This window comes from Podarcis vaucheri, assembly GCF_965113315.1.
Source record: "Podarcis vaucheri genome assembly, chromosome: 11".
Classification (NCBI taxonomy): domain Eukaryota; kingdom Metazoa; phylum Chordata; class Lepidosauria; order Squamata; family Lacertidae; genus Podarcis; species Podarcis vaucheri.
This window is the reverse complement of record NC_138749.1, coordinates 4,062,031-4,082,844: the sequence shown is the minus strand read 5'-3', so window position 1 is coordinate 4,082,844 and position 20,814 is coordinate 4,062,031. Positions and strand designations below refer to the sequence as shown.

General features: G+C 50.2%; 2 protein-coding genes across 3 annotated transcripts in view; one reads left to right on the top strand and one right to left on the bottom strand.

The window, feature by feature from the left end:
• The window catches only part of LOC309542638 (maestro heat-like repeat-containing protein family member 7), a gene marked incomplete at its 3' end in the record, with an annotated part of 33,911 nt that overhangs the window by 11,053 nt on the left and 2,044 nt on the right, over nt 1-20,814 (bottom strand). The window lies entirely within an intron of this gene.
• Nucleotides 247-19,660, top strand: LOC309542921 (uncharacterized protein). 2 transcript variants are annotated; one of them, XM_082241987.1, is made up of 2 exons: nt 247-923; nt 17,200-19,660. In XM_082241987.1, exons 1-2 carry the CDS (start codon nt 548-550, stop codon nt 18,744-18,746), a joined length of 1,923 nt encoding a protein of 640 aa, XP_082098113.1. In that variant the 5' UTR covers nt 247-547; the 3' UTR covers nt 18,747-19,660. The 2 variants fall into 2 exon arrangements, with proteins under 2 accessions (XP_082098113.1, XP_082098114.1); XM_082241988.1 differs by having other exon boundaries at nt 831-923; nt 17,358-19,660.

Genomic DNA, 20,814 nt, shown 5'->3' with positions numbered 1-20,814 from the left:
ATCTCCCAGAACGCCTTAATCTTCGGGCACGTCCACCAAAGGTGATAAAAGGTACTGTATTTTTCGCACTATAGGACACACTTTTTCCCTCCTAAAAAGCAAGGGAAAATGTGTGTGCGTCCTATGGAGCGAATGCAGGGGGGAGGCAGGCGGGAAAAGCCCTCAAGAGCCGCACACAAGCTTCGTGAGCTCTTGCGGGCTTTTCTCTCGGAGGGAGAAGGGACTGACTGGCTGCAGCAGTCCCTTCTCCCTCCTGGGGGAAAAGCCCCCAAGAGCGGCACCCTCTTTAAAGGCTGCGCGGCTCCTGCGGGCTTTTCTACGAGGTGGGGGAATCCCCCCACCTCCCAGAAAAGCCAGGAGAAGCCGCACAGCCCCTTTAAAGAGCGCGCGGCTTCTGCGGGAGTTGGGGGAAGCTGCAGCAGATTCCCTCCTCCCGGGCTCCTTTTGAAGCGGCAATGTGGGAGGGGAGCAGCTTACACTCGTGTAAGCAGCTCCTCTCCCACTTTCCTGCTTCAAAGCAACCACGGAGGAGGGAAAGAGGGGACCCATGGATCCTCTTCGCTGCTCGAGGCTGCAGCAGATTCCCTCCTCCCGGGCTCCCTTTGAAGCGGCAATGTGGGAGGGGAGCAGCTTACACTCGTGTAAGCAGCTCCTCTCCCACTTTCCTGCTTCAAAGCAACCACAGAGGAGGGAAAGAGGGGACCCATGGATCCTCTTCGCTGCTCGAGGCTGCAGCAGATTCCCTCCTCCCGGGCTCCCTTTGAAGCGGCAATGTGGGAGGGGAGCAGCTTACACTCGTGTAAGCAGCTCCTCTCCCACTTTCCTCCTTCAAAGCAACTACGGAGGAGGGAAGGAAGGGGACCATGGATCCTCCGCTGCTGGAGGCTGCAGCGGATTCCTCCTCCGTAATTGCTTTGAAGCGGGTCTGCATAAAAGGCGGATCTACACGGATCCTCATGGATCCTCCACTTTTTAAAAAATAATTCCAACAAATGCAGTGTCAAATCACACCTAGAAGGCATGCCTACCATCTGGACTATAAAAAAACGTGGATCCGACACTTTGCCGCGCTGCAGCACCATAAAAACATGGATCCGAGGCACGGATCCTCATGAATTCATATGATTTTTATATTGAAACAAAATAAAAACATCATGATACTGTAGACCACATCTTAGACTGTAGGCAGAACCAAAAAAATCACGCATCCACGATTTCGTGGTGCCGCAGTGGCGCAAAAACATGGTTAAAAAACACGGATCCTCATGAATCCTCATGATTTTTGAACTAGATCAGCCCAAACTCACTTTCAAATTACACATCATGTCCAGGGGCATTGCATCCACCACAGAAATCACGGATCCATGGCTTCTGGGCCACACCATGGCCCAAAAACGTGGTTTTCAAGAACGGATCCTCATGGATCCTCACACTTTTTGCATTGGGCCAACCCAAACTCACCGTCAAATCACACATCATAGCCAGGGGCACAGCTTACACCACAAAAAACTCGGATCCACGCCTGCCTGGCCACGCCCTGGCCCAAAAACGTGGTTCCGAAGCACGGATCCTCAGGAATCCTCATGATTTTTGCACTAGATCAGCCCAAAGTCACCATCAGATCAAACATCATGGCCAGGGGTACAGAATCCACCACAAAAATCACGGATCCACGGCTTCCTGGTCATACCGTGGCCCAAAAACATGGTTTTGAACCACGGATCCTCATGGATCCTCACGCTTTTTGCACAAGATCAGCCGAAACTCACTGTCAAATCACACATCATTCCCAGGGGCACAGCCTGCACCACAGAAATCATGGATCCACGGCTTCCTGGCCACTCCATGGCCCAAAAACATGGTTTTGAAGCACGGATCCTAATGGATCTTCATGCTTTTTGCATTGGGCCACCCCAAACTCGCTGTCAAATCACACATCATAGCCATGGGCACAGCCTACACAACAAAAAACTCGGATCCACGGTTATATGGCAACGCCATCGACTAAAAACGTGGTTTCGAAGCATGGATCCTCATGGATCCTCAATATTTTTGCACTAGATCAGCCCAAAGTCACCATCAGATCAAACCTCATGGCCAGGGGCACAGCATCCAGCACAAAAATCATGGATCCACGGCTACCTGACCACTCCGTGGCCCAAAAAGGTGGTTTTGAGGCATGGATCCTCATGGATCCTCACGCTTTTTGTATTGGGCCAACCCAAACTCACTGTCAAATCACATATCATGGCCAGGGGCACAGCATCCACCACAAAAATCATGGATCCACGGCTTCCTGGCCATACCGTGGCCGAAAACCGTGGTTCCGAACCACGGGTCCTCATGGATCTTCACGCTTTTTGCATTGGGCCACCCCAAACTCACTGTCAAATCACACATCATAGCCAGGAGCACAGCCTGCACCACAAAAAACTCGGATCGATGACTTCCTGGCAAATCCATGGCCTGAAAACGTGGTTTTGAAGCACGGATCCTCATGGATCCTCACGCTTTTTGCATTGAGCTACCCTAAACTCACTGTCAAGTCACACATCATGTCCAGGGATACAACTTGCACCAAAGAAAACTAGGATCCACAGCTTCCTGGTCATAACACTGCCCAAAAACGTGGTTTTGAAGCATGGATCCTCATGGATCCTCACACTTTTCGCATTGGGCCAACCCAAACGCACCGTTAAAGCACACATCATGTCCAGGGGCACAGCCTGCACCACAAAAATCATGGATCCTTGGCTTCCTGGTCATACCGTGGCCCCAAAATGTGGTTTTGAAGCACGGATCCTCATGGATCCTCACGCTTTTAGCACTAGATCAGCCCAAATTAACCGTTAAAGCACACATCATGTCCAGGGGCACAGCCTGCACCACAAAAATCATGGATCCATGGCTTCCTGGTCATACCGTGGCCCAAAAACATGGTTTTGAACCACGGATCCTCATGGATCCTCACGCTTTTTGCACATGATCAGCCCAAACTCACCAACAAATCACACATCATGGCCAGGGGCACAGCCTGCACCACAAAAAACTCGGATCCACGCCTGCCTGGCCATACTGTGGCCCAAAAACGTGGTTCTGAAGCATGGATCCTCATGGATCCTCATGATTTTTGCACAAGACCAGCCCAAAGTCACCATCAGATTAAACATCATGGCCAGGGGCACAGCATCCAGCACAAAAAATCAAAGACCCACGGCTTCCTGGCCATACCGTGGCTGAAAAACGTGGTTCCGAACCACGGATCCTCATGGATCTTCACGCTTTTTGCATTGGGCCACCCCAAACTCACTGTCAAATCACACATCATAGCCAGGAGCACAGCCTGCACCACAAAAAACTTGGATCCACGACTTCCTGGCAGATCCATGGCCTGAAAACGTGGTTTTGAAGCACGGATCCTCATGGATCCTCACGCTTTTTGCATTGAGCTACCCTAAACTCACTGTCAAATCACACATCATGTCCAGGGATACAACTTGCACCAAAGAAAACTAGGATCCACAGCTTCCTGGTCATAACACTGCCCAAAAATGTGGTTTTGAAGCACGGATCCTCATGGATCCTTACGCTTTTCGCATTGGGCCAGCCCAAACTCACCGTCAAATCACACATCATGGCCAGGGGCACAACCTGCACCACAAAAAACTGAGATCCACGGCTTCCTGGCCACACCGTGGCCCAAAAACGTGGTTTCGAAGCACGGATCCTCACGCTTTTTGCATTGGGCCCAAACTCACTGTCAAATCACACGTCATAGCCAGGAGCAGAGCCTGCACCATAAAAATCATGGATCCACGGCTTCCTGGCAACGCCATGGCCCAAAAACGTAGTTTTGAAGCACGGATCCTCAAGGATCCTCACTCTTTTCACATTGGGGTCCCCAAACTCACCATCAAATCACACATCATAGCCACGGGCACAGCCTGCACCACAAAAATCATGAGTTGCACTACAAAAATCACAAAAATTCCCTTACCTGCACTGTTAATGTCACCACTGCAATATTATTATTAGAGCCGATAGGAGAATATATGACTACTGTATTTTTCGCTCTATAGGACACACTTTTTACCCTCCAAAAATTAAGGGGAAATGTGTGTGCCTCCTATGGAGCGAATGCAGGCTCCTTGGCTTCAGCGATAGCAACACGAAGCCTCCGAAGTGCAGAGGGAGCGCTCCCTCTGCGCTCCAGAGGCTACGCGTTGCTTTCGCTGAAGCCTGGAGAGTGAGAGGGGTCGGTGTCCAGGCTTCAGGGATAGCCGCCTGAAGCCTTTGGAGCGCAGTTCCCGCTGATCTCCGAAGGCTTATGGTAAGCCGCCTGAAGCCTGGAGAACGAGAGGGGTCGGTGCACACCGATCCCTCTTGCTCTCCAGGCTTTGCTACGCTGGAGAGGCACTGCACAATGTTTCCCCTCTGCGCAGCGCCCCTTCAGTGAAGCTGGAGGAGAAATGGAAGGGGCTTCGTTTCTCATCCCGCTTCGCTGAAGGGGCGCTGAGCGGAGAGGGGGAGAATTTTTTCCTCCCTGTTCTCCCCCTCCTATGGTTCGGTGCGTCCTATGGTCCGGTGCGTCCTATAGAGCGAAAAATACGGTATATATTGTACCAAGATATGGTTCATCTTCAATAACAGATCAAATACATGCCAAAGTATTAAAGAGGAGAAAAAATATGAAACTGCTTAAAGGTAAAGGTAAAGGTACCCCTGCCCGAACGGGCCAGTCTTGACAGACTCTGGGGTTTGTGCGCCCATCTCACATCTATTGGCCGGGGGCCAGCGCTGTCCGGAGACACTTCCGGGTCACGTGGCCAGCGTGACAACGCTGCTCTGGCGAGCCAGAGCCGCACACGGAACGCCGTTTACCTTCCCGCTGGTAAGCGGTACCTATTTATCTACTTGCCCCCGGGGGTGCTTTCGAACTGCTGGGTGGGCAGGCGCTGGGACCGAACAGCGGGAGCGCACCCCGCCGCGGGGATTCGAACCGCCGACCTTTCGATCGGCAAGCCCTAGGCGTTGAGGCTTTAGCCCACAGCGCCACCCGCGTCCCCCTATGAAACTGCTTACATACTGTCAACTAATATCCAGATTCAAGAAAGACTTTATGGCAAACATTTAAATCAGTGAAAAGATAGAATTTGAGCCCATCATAACAGAGTTCTACCTTCTGTGTAAAATTTATAAACTACCGTATTTTTCGCACTATAGGACGCACTATTTCCCCTCCAAAAATGAAGGGGAAATGTGTGTGCGTCCTATGGTGCGAATGCAGGCTTTTGCTGAAGCCTGGAGAGCGAGAGGGGTCCGTGCGCACCGACCCCTCTCGCTCTCCAGGCTTCAGGAAGCTATCCCAAGTCTTGCAAGCCCGGCGGGATGTCCCGCGGGCTCGCAAGGCTTGCGGGCAGCAGCCTGCACCCAAAAGCTGGGGACAGCGGGGAGACGCAGAGCCGCCACCCCGCTATTCCCCGACCTGATCTGGAGGCTGGCGGGGGGAGAAGCAAGCCTGCTTCTCCCCACCCCCACCATCCCCACAACCTCCAGATCAGGTCGGGGAATAGCGGGATGGCAGCGCTCCGCCATCCCGCTATTCCCCGACCTGATCTGGAGGCTGGGGGAGGGAGAAGAAAGCCTACTTCTCCCCCCACCATCCCCACAACCTCCAGATCAGGTCGGGGAATAGCGGGATGGCGGCGCTCCGCCATCCCGCTATTCCCCGACCTGATCTGGAGGCTGGGGAAGGGAGAAGCAAGCCTGCTTCTCCCCCCCACCATCCCCACAACCTCCAGATCAGGTCGGGGAATAGCGGGATGGCGGCGCTCCGCCATCCCGCTATTCCCCGACCTGATCTGGAGGCTGGGGGAGGGAGAAGCAAGCCTGCTTCTCCCCCACCCCCAGCCCCACAACCTCCAGATCAGGTCGGGGAATAGCGGGATGGCGGCGCTCCGTCATCCCGCTATTCCCCGACCTGATCTGGAGGCTGGGGGAGGGAGAAGCAAGCCTGCTTCTCCCCCCCACCAGCCCCACAACCTCCAGGCTTCAGGAGAGCCCCACTGCCAGCCCCACAAGCTCGGGGGACAGCGGGAGAGGCGCAGCGCGCCCTTCCCGCTGTCCCCCGACTTGTCTAGAAGGCTGGCGGGGGGAGAAGCCTGCTCCTCCCCGTCGCCAGCCCCGCAAACTCGGGGGACAGCGGGAGAGGCGCAGCGCGCCTTTGCCGCTGTCCCCTGACTTGTCTAGAAGGCTGGCGGGGGGAGGAGCCTGCTCCTCCCCGTCGCCAGCCCCGCAAACTCGGGGGACAGCGGGAGAGGCGCAGCGCGCCTTTGCCGCTGTCCTCCGACTTGTCTAGAAGGCTGGCGGGGGGAGAAGCCTGCTCCTCCCCGTCGCCAGCCCCGCAAACTCGGGGGACAGCGGGAGAGGCGCAGCACGCCTTTGCCGCTGTCCCCCGACTTGTCTAGAAGGCTGGCGGGGGGGGGAAGCCTGCTCCTCCCCGTCGCCAGCCCCGCAAACTCGGGGGACAGCGGGAGAGGTGCAGCGCGCCTTTGCCGCTGTCCCCCGACTTGTCTAGAAGGCTGGCGGGGGGAGAAGCCTGCTCCTCCCCGTCGCCAGCCCCGCAAACTCGGGAGACAGCGGCAGGGGGCAGCGCACCATTCCCGCTGTCCCCCGACTTGGTTAGAAGGCTGGCCCAGCCCTGCAAACTCGGGGGACAGCGGGAGAGGCGCAGCGCGCCATTCCCACTGTCTCCCGACATGGTTTGGAGGCTGGCGGAAGGCTTCCTCCTCCCCCAGCCCTGCAAGTTCCCAGAGCGATGCCAAAGCTGCGCGCAGCTTCGGCATGGCTCTGGGTCCCGTTCTGGGGGAGGGGGAAGCTCGGGCTTCCCCGCCCCAGCCCCGCGCCTGGCGGGGGGGATAAATTTTTTTTGCCTTTATTTCCCCCCCCCCCAAATCTAGGTGCGTCCTATGGACCGGTGCGTCCAATAGTCCGAAAAATACGGTATTACTCAAATATGACACCAAGCCCAAACAAGCCAAACCTTATATGACAAAATGGATGCAAAATTTTCAAGAGCAGTTCACAGTAGAACAATTATGAATAAAGGAATAAAATTTACTGCAAATTAAGCCCTAAAACAAAATTAGTACGGTGGAACCTCGGGTTGCAGACATAACCCGTGACTTAGGCATGTCCGCAACCCACAGCGTTCGCATCCTGAAGCGCCACGTCTGCACAGGCACCGGTGCAATTTGGCGCTTCTGCGCATATGAAAGACCCAGTTTTCTGAGTGCATGTTCTGGAAGCTGGGCAATAGGGGCAGTACAGGATTCCTTTGGGTGTACTGACCTCCCCGCTGCACCAAGGATTCCCTGCCCGAGCTGCTTCAGGACATCACGGATGTTCTCCTGGAGATACCTAGTTTGGTTGTCCTAGGGGATTTTAACATCCATGCCAGCATGACCTACAAGGGGCTGCTTGGGACTTCGTGGAAAGCATGGCCTCCATGGGGCTGTCCCTGAATAAGTTTGGCCCAACTCATAGTCACGGACATGCCTTAGACCTAGTGTTCACCTCTAGTGATGTGGGTGATATGACACTAGGTAAAAGTTAAACAAAAGAAGTGCCATGGTCAGATCACTTCCAGGTGCAACTGGACTTCTCCGTGGCCCTTCTCCTCTGCAGGGAGGTGGGACCAATGCGGATGGTCCGCCCCCGCCACTTAATGAATCCAAATGGTTTCCAGAGAGTGATAGGGCATGTTGATGGCCTTTCAGCTGATTCCCTGGTGGCCCGCTGGAATGCGGAGTTGACCAGGGCTATCGACGGTCTGGCTCCGAAGCGCCCTCTCCGACTGCATGGAGCCCTGACAGCCCCGTGGTTTTCTTTGTAGCTGCGGGTGAGGAAACAATCGCTGAGACGGCTAGAGTGCCGGTGGCAGAAAACTCATTCTGAATTGGACCGGACACAGGTTAGAGCTCAATGTCGAGCCTACCAAGTGGCGATAGCAACAGCAAAGAAGACTTTCTTCACCGCCTCTATTGCATCTGCAGAAAATAGTAGCAGGAGACTCTTTCAGGTGGTTTGCAATTTAACAGAACCACCTTTACCACTGGGGCCTTGTAAAGACCCCAAGATCTCCTGCCACTTTATGTAGATAAAGTTGCTCATATTCGGAAGGAGGTAGACACCACCGTGGGAGCAGGGGCAGGGCGGGAGAGTGCTAGAGCCCTGTCTGGTCAAGTTGCATGGAATCAATTTCAATCCATTACCCCCGAGAATGTGGGCAGGTTGCTTGGATGCGTGAAACCAACCACCTGTCTCCTTGATCCTTAACCATCCTGGCTAATAAAAGCAAGCCGGGAAGGGCTGGCCGATGAAAGAGACGGTCATTAAACCGCTTCTTAAAAAAACATCTTTAGACCCTGCCAGTATGGCCAACTATCGCCCAGTCTCAAATCTTCCATTCTTGGGCAAGGTGATTGAGCAAGTGGTTGCTGAACAACTCCAGGCATGCCTGGAGGATGCAGACCATTTGGATCCCTTCCAATTGGGATTCAGGTCTCATCATGGGACTGAAACTGCCTTGGTTGCGACAATCGATCATAACATCCTTCTGGACCGTCTAGAGGAGCTGGGAGCTGAGGGCACTGTTATACAGTGGGTCCCCTCCTTCCTCCTAGGCTGTGTCCAGAAAGTGGTGGTGGGGGATGAGTGTTCAGACTTACTTGTGGGGTGCCTCGGGGTTCCGTCCTCCCCTCCATGCTTTTTAACATCTACATGAAGCTGCTGGGAGAGATCATCAGGGGGTTTGGGCTTGGTGTCCATCAATATGCGGATGATACCCAGCTCTACCTCTCTTTCAACTCAGAACCAGTGAAGGTGGTGAAGGTCCTGTGTGAGTGCTTGGAGGCAGTTGGAGGATGGATGGCAGCTAGTGGATTGATGTTGAATCCTGACAATATGGAAGTTCTGTTCTTGGGGGACAGGGGGTGGGCTGGTGTGAAGGACTCCCTGGTCCAGAATGGGGTAACTGTGCCCCTGAAGGACCAGGTGCGCAGCCTGGGAGTCATTTTGGACTCACAGCTGTCCATGGACACACAGGTCAATTCTGTATCCAGGGCAGCTGTCTACCAGCTCCATCTGGTACGCAGGCTGAGACCCTACCTGCCTGGAGACTGCCTCACTAGAGTGGTGCATGCTCTTGTTATCTTCCGCTTGGACTACTGCAATGTGCTCTACGTGGGGCTACCTTTGAAGGTGACCCAGAAACTACAACTAATCCAGAACGCAGCAGCTAGTCTGGTGACTGGGAGTGGCCACCAAGACCATATAACACATGTCCTGAAAGACTTACATTGGCTCCCAGTACATTTCTGAGCACAATTCAAAGTGTTGGTGCTGACCTTTAAAGCCCTAAACAGCCTCGATGCAGTATACCTGAAGGAGCATCTCCACGCCCATCATTCTGCCCAGACACTGATGTCCAGCACCAAGGGCCTTCTGGTCGTTCCCTCACTGTGAGAAGCAAAGTGACAAGGAACCAGGCAGAGGGCCTTCTTGGTAGTGGCGCCCGCCCTGTGGAATGTCCTCCCATTAGATGTCAAAGAGATAAACAACTACCTGACATTTAGAAGACATCTGACGGCAGCCCTGTTTAGGGACGTGTTTAATGTGTGACTTTTTAATGTATTTTTATTTCATTATTTGGGAAGCCACCCAGAGTGGCTGGGGAAACCCAGCCAGATGGGCAGGATACAAATATATTAGTAGTAGTAGTAGTAGTAGTAGTACTTTGTAGGATTTGATAATCTTTATAGGTCTTTTAAATTTCCTATCTATCTATCTATCTATCTATCTATCTATCTATCTATCCCCCTTTCCCCTTTCTGTACTTCCCTATCCTTATAAAATTGAATATATATATATATTTTAAATTTACGGCTCCACAGTTTTCTGGGTCGCCCCATATTCATTACCCAACCACCTATGCTGCTCATGGCCAGATCACTTTGGGGCACTGCCATGCTGTAAAAAGATTCTCATGAAACACAGATCCCCATGGATCTTTAGGTTTTTTTTATGTTTGGTCACCCTGAAATCACTATCAAATCACACATGATGTATATGACCACAGAATGAACCACAAAAACCACAGCACAGCCAAGGAACAAACACTATATTAAATACTTTAATCCTCATGGATCGGCATGATTGTTAAATGGACTCCACCAAATTATATTGTAAGATCACACCAATGTCCATGGAATGACCGAAATACAAACACTATCTGAAATGGTTCTGCATTATCAAGAACTTTGAAATAAAATGACATTCATATTCATAGCTTCCACTGTGAAGAACTGCACCTGGAAATTTTTGACGCTGCTAAACCCCAAGAATGTCTAAGGCAGAGATTGTGATGATCTTACTTGTGAATGTAAATTATCAAACCAACTAGATGGAGACCACCAAAGTAACCATGAAAAAAAATCACCTGTCTTGCGTCAATTTAGCTACAAATGGTTTTGGGACAAAAGTTGGTTGCTTTGCGGGGGTAGTAATTATAAATGGAGGTTTAACTGCAAGTTTTCTTGAGAACAGATTTTGTCAGTGCAAACTTTGAAATAGGGGGTTTCCAACGTGGTGCCCATGGGAATCATGTTGCCTGCTGACAGCTTTCCTGGAGTCCACCACGTGTTTTTAGAAAAAGAACAGGATTAGTGGTGAATTGTGCCCAGCATGACTTCAGATTGTTCATAGTACATTTGATTGACTACAGGGGCATATGAAGGGGCAGCGGGGTGATGGTGCCCCAGGGTGCCATGCTGGGGGGAGAGTGACAGTAAGGTCGCTGTACTGGCTGCCGCTCTTGCGGCAACTGTACAGGCAGCCCCTCTCGCAGCAACCGTATGGGCCATACGGGCAGCTGCTCTCGCGGCGACTGTACAGGCTGCTGCTTGCGTAGCGTCCGTACACGCAGCCTCTCTCACGGCGGCCGTACAGGCTGTATGGGCAGCTGCTCTCCTGGTGACCATACGGGCAGCCATGCATGCACAGTCTGTACAGGACATCATCCAGGACTTGTTACCATATTATAGCTGCCACAAAATCTATCGGCATGCCACCAGAACCAGGGAGGCCTTGCCAGTTGCAGCTCACACAGTTGAAGTGAAATAAAAGACAGAAGAGTAGATTGGGAAGAAAGTTCCCCAGACTGCAGGAAAAGATAACAGTAGCTCCAGCATCTGATTCAGTGCAGGCTGCTGAGGGGTTTGACTCCTTAAGATCACCAACTGACTATGAGACACCTGGAAAGCACTCAGCCTCAGATGACCTCCACTCCAAAAGGTGGGAAAGAGGATTTGACAGTGACCAATATTGATTATTTTGATAGCAGCCCCATATTCTCAACACAAAGTGAGAAGTGTTTGGACGAATCACTGATTTGTACATCAGTTCCCCCATGGCACAACTGTACCTTCCCCACACTCAGTCTACAAACCATGGGACTTTGGTTCAGTTGGCAACATCTGTGTGTATGACTATGACATAAACACACTGAAAGGATCAAACTGGATAAATGATCGCATAATAGATGCCTTTCTTGCCTCCAGGGTGATCATGGCCAAAGAGCTAGGTCACAATGGAACAATTTTCCCACTTACCGTACTTGCCACTTCATGCAGATATGTCAAAGATTGCCAGTGCGAGCTCTGAAGAACTGTTTGAGATTTGGAGTGCTAAAGAAAGATGTTTTGATTATTCCAGTAAATGACAGAGAAATCCACTGGATACTGATAGTAATCATTTTTAAAAGGAAGACCATGCTCTATCTAGATTCCAAACATGGATTGAACCACTCTGTGATTGAGGCAATAACATCCTTCTTAGCATGTCTGTATGAGATGGATTCAAAATATCCCTACAGTTTTGCAGCTGGTCATTTTTTGCACCAACTGATATACCCAGGCAAGGTACCGTAATTCCAGTGACTACGGTCCTTTCACATGTACCATTGCCCATCTGATTGCTTCTACTGCCCAATTACAGTTCATACAAAAGGATATAGCTGCCATTAGACCCTGGATTGCAAAAGAAATAATACAGTACTGTGGGAAAACCTATTTTGAAGGACAAGACAAATATTTTCAAGTGGAAATTGATGCTGTTCCTCCCAAGAAGATACAATCTTGAACGAGAGTTACATTACTGTGTCTCGATCATGCCCAGAGGGATGGAAGGATACACTAACCTATTGCTCAGATATTTTACCTTCCTTGTTTGAAGCCTGCTGGTCACTATGTTTCTTGAAGGAAGGGTGCAGGAGGCCCAGTGGTGACCTAACTATGGCTTACTGTGAAGGAAACTGCAAGGACTGGTACCGCTGCTTTCGCATAGGCATTGATTCAAAAGATCTTCCAGAGGTTTTTGTGTGTCCAGACTGTCAATCCACTGTGGCCAAATAGATTTTGAAACTGCGAACTGTCATATTCCACAGGTTGGTATAATACAGCAAAATCCAAACATATAGTCATCATCATGGCAGGGATGGTCCTTTTTCATAGAATTCTTATTTATGGAGTTAGTTTTTATATCCTGCTTTTCTCTACTTGAAGGAGTCTCAAAGTGGCTAAAAATCTCCTTTCCCTTCCACCCCCACAACAGACACCTTGTGAGGTGAGTGGGGCTGAGAGAGTTCAGAGAGAAGTGTGACTGGCCCAAGGTCACCCAGCAGCTTGCATGTGGAGGAGCGGGGAAGCGAACCCAGCTCACCAGATTAGAGTCCACCGCTCTTAACCACTACACCACAGAAATGTATCTCTTAAAACTCTGGAGCAAGCTGTTCAGTTCAGCCTCGTAGTGATACTGATTTGTGGAGGGAAGGTTGGTGATGAGCAAGATCTGTTCCCATTTCCCAACACAGAGACCATAGAGCAGTTTCTTTTGGGGGCTGAACCTGCAGAGTGTTTCTGTTCAGAATTTCCATGGCAGAAATTGGCTAAGTGCCTTTATAAACATTCAGCTTCTCAAATCGAACCCCATCATGAAACTTTCAGGTGTAGCTGTTGGAGGCGGAGGGCAGAGAAGGTGCTAGTCCTTACCTCCCTCCTCCCAGCCCCATAATCAGTTGCCCAATGGGCTGAATTTCAGGGCTTTTGCATGTAAAGGGCAAGCTTGTTCTTTACTTGTTTAGACTCTTTAAACTTGGAAACAGATATTTGGCTCCATGACCAAAATGACCACAAGAGTCAGCTTCTAGAAGACTGGAAAGATCATGATTGTACTTCCCCTACCCTCAGCCCTAACTCCGTTGAGTATTTTTTGTTATGTGACTGAGTGCTTGGGGCTGATGCTGTAGCATTCTTGTCTGGGGGCTTGATGGAAAAACAGAAAAGTGACCCTCACCTAACTCTCCAATGCCCTTCAACAAGAATGCTGTAGGAAATATTGCTAAGCCCAAAGGGAGGCAAGAATTTGCTTCAGCTCACCTTGTTAATGGCAGAGCAAAAGCTATGCGTGCATCATTCTCAATGAGTCTACTTTCAGGACTGATTTTAGAACCCTCTTATATCAGGCCACATGGTCACTGGAGGTGGCCCCATCATGCAAACATGACTATCCACACAGGGACCATCTATTTTTTTCCCTTCTGATACTGGATTTTAAGTTACAGTTACATCTTTTAAAACAGCTGTCAGTATATCACACTGTATTCCACTGCCCTTCCAAAGGAACACGTGGCTCTCCCCACATAGCGGGTTAGGTTGAGACTGCTGATCCAAAGTGATCAGTAATTTTTACGGTAATTACAATCCTGCTTTCCCTTGTACCAGCTTACCTTGACTTCAGTAAGGCCTTTGAAAAGGTCCCCCATGATATTATTGCAAAACAACTAGTAAAATGTGGGCTAGACAAAGCTACTGTTAGGTGGATTTGTAATTGGTTGATGGGCTGAACCCAAAGAGTGCTCATCAGTGGCTCACCTTCATCCTGGAAAAAAATGACTACTGGGGTTCCACAAGGTTCTGTCCTGGGCCTGGTGCTATTCACTATTTTTATAAATGATTTGGATGATGGAATAGAGGGTGTGCTAATCAAATTTGCAAATGACTGCAAACTGGGAGGGGTTGCTAATACACCAGAGGACAGGGTTAGAATTCAAAATGACCTGAATAGCCTAGAGAGCTGGGCCAAAACCAACAATATGGAGTTCAATAGGGAGAAATGTAAGGTACTACACCTGGATAGAAAAAATGAAATGCACAAGTGGGGGACAACAGTACCTGTGAAAGGGATCTGGGAGTCTTAGTCGACCACAAGCTGAATATGAGTCAACAGTGTGATGTGGCAGCTAAGAAAGCCAATGCAATTCTGGGCTGCATCAATAGGAGTATAGTGTCTAGATCAAGGGAAGGAATGCTACCACACTATTCTGCTTGGTTGGTCAGACCATACCTGAAATACTGTGTCCAGTTGAAGAAGGATATTGTCAAGCTGGAGCATGTCCAGAGGAGGGTGACCAAAATGTAAAAGGTCTGGAATTCAAGCCCTATGAGGAGAGACTTAGGGAGCTGGATTTGTTTAATCTAGAGAAGAGAAGATTAAGGAGTGACATGATAGCCATGTTTAAATATTTGAAGGGATGTCATGTTGAAGAGGGAGCAAGCTTGTTTTCTGCTGTTCTAGAGACCAGGATGCAGAATAATGGATTCAAACTATGGGAAAAGAGATTCCACCTGGGCGTGGTAATCCAGTCAGGGAAAAAAGGAGGCATACTATGTTTAGGGCACCGTTTCCAGCCCCTTCCCCTTTTCGGGGTGAGCATAGTGGATCCTAAAAAGGGCTGCTCAGTCATGGATACAGCTGCTGAGCTGCTCAACAGCCTCATTCCTTGGATCCGAGTTTTTTGTGGTGCAAGCTGTGTCCCATGGCGTGAAGTGTGATTTGACAGTGATTTAGGGGTGGCCCAGTGCAAAAAGTGTGAGGATCCACAAGGATCCATGCTTCAAAAACACGTTTTTGGGCCATGGTGTTGCCAGGAAGCCGTGGATCTCAGTTTTTTGTGGTGCAGGCTGTGCCCCTGGCCATGATGTGTGATTTGTTGGTGAGTTTGGGCTGATCATGTGCAAAAAGCGTGAGGATCCATGAGGATCCGTGGTTCAAAACCATGTTTTTGGGCCACGGTATGACCAGGAAGCCATGGATCCATGATTTTTGTGGTGCAGGCTGTGCCCCTGGACATGATGTGTGCTTTAACGGTTAATTTGGGCTGATCTAGTGCTAAAAGCGTGAGGATCCATGAGGATCCGTGCTTCAAAACCACATTTTGGGGCCACGGTATGACCAGGAAGCCATGGATCCATGATTTTTGTGGTGCAGGCTGTGCCCCTGGACATGATGTGTGCTTTAACGGTGCGTTTGGGTTGGCCCAATGCGAAAAGTGTGAGGATCCATGAGGATCCATGCTTCAAAACCACGTTTTTGGGCAGTGTTATGACCAGGAAGCTGTGGATCCTAGTTTTCTTTGGTGCAAGTTGTATCCCTGGACATGATGTGTGACTTGACAGTGAGTTTAGGGTAGCTCAATGCAAAAAGCGTGAGGATCCATGAGGATCCGTGCTTCAAAACCACGTTTTCAGGCCATGGATTTGCCAGGAAGTCATCGATCCGAGTTTTTTGTGGTGCAGGCTGTGCTCCTGGCTATGATGTGTGATTTGACAGTGAGTTTGGGGTGGCCCAATGCAAAAAGCGTGAAGATCCATGAGGACCCGTGGTTCGGAACCACGTTTTTCGGCCACGGTATGGCCAGGAAGCCGTGGATCCATGATTTTTGTGGTGGATGCTGTGCCCCTGGCCATGATATGTGATTTGACAGTGAGTTTGGGTTGGCCCAATACAAAAAGCGTGAGGATCCATGAGGATCCATGCCTCAAAACCACCTTTTTGGGCCACGGAGTGGTCAGGTAGCCGTGGATCCATGATTTTTGTGCTGGATGCTGTGCCCCTGGCCATGAGGTTTGATCTGATGGTGACTTTGGGCTGATCTAGTGCAAAAATAATGAGGATCCATGAGGATCCATGCTTCGAAACCACGTTTTTAGTCGATGGCGTTGCCATATAACCGTGGATCCGAGTTTTTTGTTGTGTAGGCTGTGCCCATGGCTATGATATGTGATTTGCCATTGAGTTTTGGTTGGCTGAATGAAAAAAGTGTTAGGATCCGTGAGGATCCGACCTTCAAAACCACGTTTTTGGTCCATGGTGTTGCCAGGAAGTTGTGGGTCCGTGATTTTTGTGGTGCAGGCTGTGCTCCTGGCTATGGTGTGTGATTTGACAGCGAGTTTGGGGTGGCCCAATGCAAAAAGCGTGAAGATCCATGAGGATCTGTGGTTCGGAACCACGTTTTTGAGCCACGGTATGGCCAGGAAGCCGTGGATCCGTGATTTTTGTGGTGGATTCTGTGCCCCTGGCCATGATGTTTGATCTGATGGTGACTTTGTACTGGTCTTGTGCAAAAATCATGAGGATCCATGAGGATCCATGCTTCAAAACCACGTTTTTGGGCCACGGTATGGCCTGGAAGCCGTGGATCCGTGATTTTTGTGGTGGATGCTGTGCCCCTGGACATGATGTTTGATCTGATGGTGACTTTCTACTGGTCTTGTGCAAAAATCATGAGGATCCATGAGGATCCATGCTTTGGAACCACGTTTTTGGGCCACGGTATGGCCAGAAAGCCGTGGATCCGTGATTTTTCTGGTGGATGCTGTGCCCCTGGCCATGATGTTTAATCTGATGGTGACTTTGGGCTGGTCTTGTGCAAAAATCATGAGGATCCATGAGGATCCATGCTTCGGAACCACGTTTTTGGGCCACGGTATGGCCAGGAAGCCGTGGATCCGTGATTTTTCTGGTGGATGCTGTGCCCCTGGCCATGATGTTTAATCTGATGGTGACTTTGGGCTGGTCTTGTACAAAAATCATGAGGATCCATGAGGATCCGTGTTTTTTAACCATGTTTTTGCGCCCCTGCGGCCCCACGAAATAGTGGATTCATGATTTTTTTGATGCTGTCCACAGAGTAAGACATAGTCTACAGTATCATGGTGGTTTTATTTAATTTGAATGAAACAATCATATGAATTCACGAGGATCCGTCTAGATCCGCCTTTTACCTTTTCCCCTTTGAAGCAGGAAAGTGGGAGGGGGGCAGTTTACACTTGTGTAAGCAGCTCCTCTCCCACTTTCCTGCTTCAAAGCAACCACGGAGGAGGGAAAGAGGGGACCCATGGATCCTCTTCGCTGCTCGAGGCTGCAGCAGATTCCCTCCTCCCAGGCTCCCTTTGAAGCAGGAAAGTGGGAGGGGAGCAGCTTACACTCGTGTAAGCAGCTCCTCTCCCACTTTCCTCCTTCAAAGCAACTATGGAGGAGGAAAGGAAGGGGACCATGGATCCTCCGCTGCTGGAGGCTTCAGCGGATTCCTCCTCCGTAATTGCTTTGAAGCAGGAAAGTGGGAGGGGGGCAGTTTACACTCGTGTAAGCAGCTCCTCTCCTACTTTCCTGCTTCAAAGCAACCACGGAGGAGGGAAAGAGGGGACCCATGGATCCTCTTCGCTGCTGGAGGCTGCAGCAGATTCCCTCCTCCCGGGCTCCCTTTGAAGCAGGAAAGTGGGAGGGGAGCAGCTTACACTCGTGTAAGCAGCTCCTCTCCCACTTTCCTCCTTCAAAGCAACTACGGAGGAGGGAAGGAAGGGGACCATGGATCCTCCGCTGCTGGAGGCTTCAGTGGATTCCTCCTCCGTAATTGCTTTGAAGCAGGAAAGTGGGAGGGGGGCAGTTTACACTCGTGTAAGCAGCTCCTCTCCCACTTTCCTGCTTCAAAGCAACCACGGAGGAGGGAAAGAGGGGACCCATGGATCCTCTTCGCTGCTCGAGGCTGCAGCAGATTCCCTCCTCCCAGGCTCCCTTTGAAGCAGGAAAGTGGGAGGGGAGCAGCTTACACTCGTGTAAGCAGCTCCTCTCCCACTTTCCTCCTTCAAAGCAACTATGGAGGAGGAAAGGAAGGGGACCATGGATCCTCCGCTGCTGGAGGCTTCAGCGGATTCCTCCTCCGTAATTGCTTTGAAGCAGGAAAGTGGGAGGGGGGCAGTTTACACTCGTGTAAGCAGCTCCTCTCCTACTTTCCTGCTTCAAAGCAACCACGGAGGAGGGAAAGAGGGGACCCATGGATCCTCTTCGCTGCTGGAGGCTGCAGCAGATTCCCTCCTCCCGGGCTCCCTTTGAAGCAGGAAAGTGGGAGGGGAGCAGCTTACACTCGTGTAAGCAGCTCCTCTCCCACTTTCCTCCTTCAAAGCAACTACGGAGGAGGGAAGGAAGGGGACCATGGATCCTCCGCTGCTGGAGGCTTCAGTGGATTCCTCCTCCGTAATTGCTTTGAAGCAGGAAAGTGGGAGGGGGGCAGTTTACACTCGTGTAAGCAGCTCCTCTCCCACTTTCCTGCTTCAAAGCAACCACGGAGGAGGGAAAGAGGGGACCCATGGGTCCTCTTCGCTGCTCGAGGCTGCAGCAGATTCCCTCCTCCCGGGCTCCCTTTGAAGCAGGAAAGTGGGAGGGGAGCAGCTTACACTCGTATAAGCAGCTCCTCTCCCACTTTCCTCCTTCAAAGCAACTACGGAGGAGGGAAGGAAGGGGACCATGGATCCTCCGCTGCTGGAGGCTTCAGCGGATTCCCTCCTCCGTGATTGCTTTGAAGCGGCATTGTGGGAGGGGAGCAGCTTACACTCGTGTAAGCAGCTCCTCTCCCACTTTCCTGCTTCAAAGCAACTACGGAGGAGAGAAGGAAGGGGACCATGGATCCTCCGCTGCTCAGGGCTGCAGCGGATTCCTCCTCCTTGATTGCTTGGAGTTTCTCTGGGCAGGAATTCCCTCAGCTTAAGTGGGGTGGGGGAAGTGTGGCAGGTAGGGGGTTACTGAGAGACACATGTCTCTCAGATGAAAATTGGGAGTGGGCATTGTGTGAAGTGGCTGTGGATCTCCTGCCACAGAACTGTAGGACTGTATAGAGTTGGGAGGGCCACCCAAGGGTCATCTAGCCCAGCCCCCTCACAATGTAGGAATCACAGCTAAAGAATGCCAGGCAGAGGTTCCCCAACCGCTGCTTAAAAGCCTCCAGTGGTGGAGACCCCAAACACCTTCCGAGGTCATAGAATTGCAGGGTTGGAAGGGAACCCCAGGAGTCATCTGGTCCAGCCCCGGTGGACAGCGGGCGCAATCCATCCCGTTGCGCAAGACTAAAGATGCTGTGCAAGGCTAAAGAAGAAGCCAAGGCAGTGAGCGGGATGGATTGCGCTTGCTGCCTTGTCTTCTTTAGCTGCACTGGAGAGGTTTAGCTCCTGGTTGGAGAGGTTGCGCGGCTATGGATCCCGCGCACTGTCTTGGCTTCTTTGCTCTTTGGGGCTGGAGGGGGGGAAACCCGGGCTTCCCCCGCAGCCCCGAGAAGCTCTGGGAGAAGTGGACAGGCTGCATGCAGCCTGTCCGTTGCTCTTTGGGGCTGGGGGGGGATAATATTTTTTTCCTTGATTTCCCCCTCTAAAAACTAGGTGCGTCCTGTGGTCCGGTGCGTCCAATAGAGCGAAAAATACGGTACCTTCAGTTTCTTTGCATTTCCAACACTTATTATCAGGCAAATTGTATATTTTTGCTAGCTTGACTGGGGCCATGTACCACCTGTAAATCATTTTCATAATATTCTCTCTTAAGGCATTACATGCCGTAAATTTTATACCGGTGGTCCACAACTGTTCCCAGTCTGCAAACATTATGTTATGACCAATGTCCTGTGCCCACTTAATCATAGCTGACTTGACTGTTTCATCTTGTGTATTCCATTTCAGCAGCAAGTTATACATTCTAGACAAATTCTTAGCATTGGGCTCTAGCAATTCTGTTTCTAATTTTGATTTCTCCACCTGGAAGCCAATTTTCCTGTCTTGTTTATAAACCTCCATTATTTGGTAATAATGGAGCCAATCTCGTACTTTGGTCTTCAATTTCTCATGACTCTGTAATTTCAATTTATCACCCTCTTGTTCCAAAATTCCCCAATACTTTGGCCATTTGGCCTCCATATTGAGTTTTTTCACAGCTTTAGCCTCCAATGGCGACAGCCATCTAGGAGTTTTGTTTTCCATCAAATCTTTATATCTGATCCAAACATTATATAATGCTTTTCTAACAATATGGTTTTTAAAGGCCTTATGCACTTTAACTTTGTCATACCATAGATATGCATGCCATCCAAATACATTATTAAAACCTTCTAAATCCAAGATATCTGTATTCTCAAGGAGCATCCACTCTTTCATCCAGCAGAACGCTGCTGATTCATAATACAATTTTAAGTCCGGCAGGGCAAATCCCCCTCTTTCCTTTGCATCCGTTAAAATCTTAAATTTTATTCTGGGCTTTTTGCCCTGCCAGACAAATTTCGAAATGTCCTTCTGCCACCTCTTGAAACAGTCCATCTTGTCAAGAATTTGCAATGTTTGAAACAAAAATAACATTCTAGGCAATACCATTCATCTTTATAACTGCGATTCGGCCTAACATAGAAAGCTTCAAATTTGACCATATTTCTAAATCCTTTTTAACTTCTAACCAACATTTCTCATAGTTATCTTTAAACAAATTCAGATTCTTAGATGTCATATGAACCCCTAAGTATTTCACCTTCTTAACCACTGTCAAACCTGTTTCATTCTGGAACTTCTCCCTTTCCATGGCTATTAAGTTTTTCTCCAAAACCTTAGT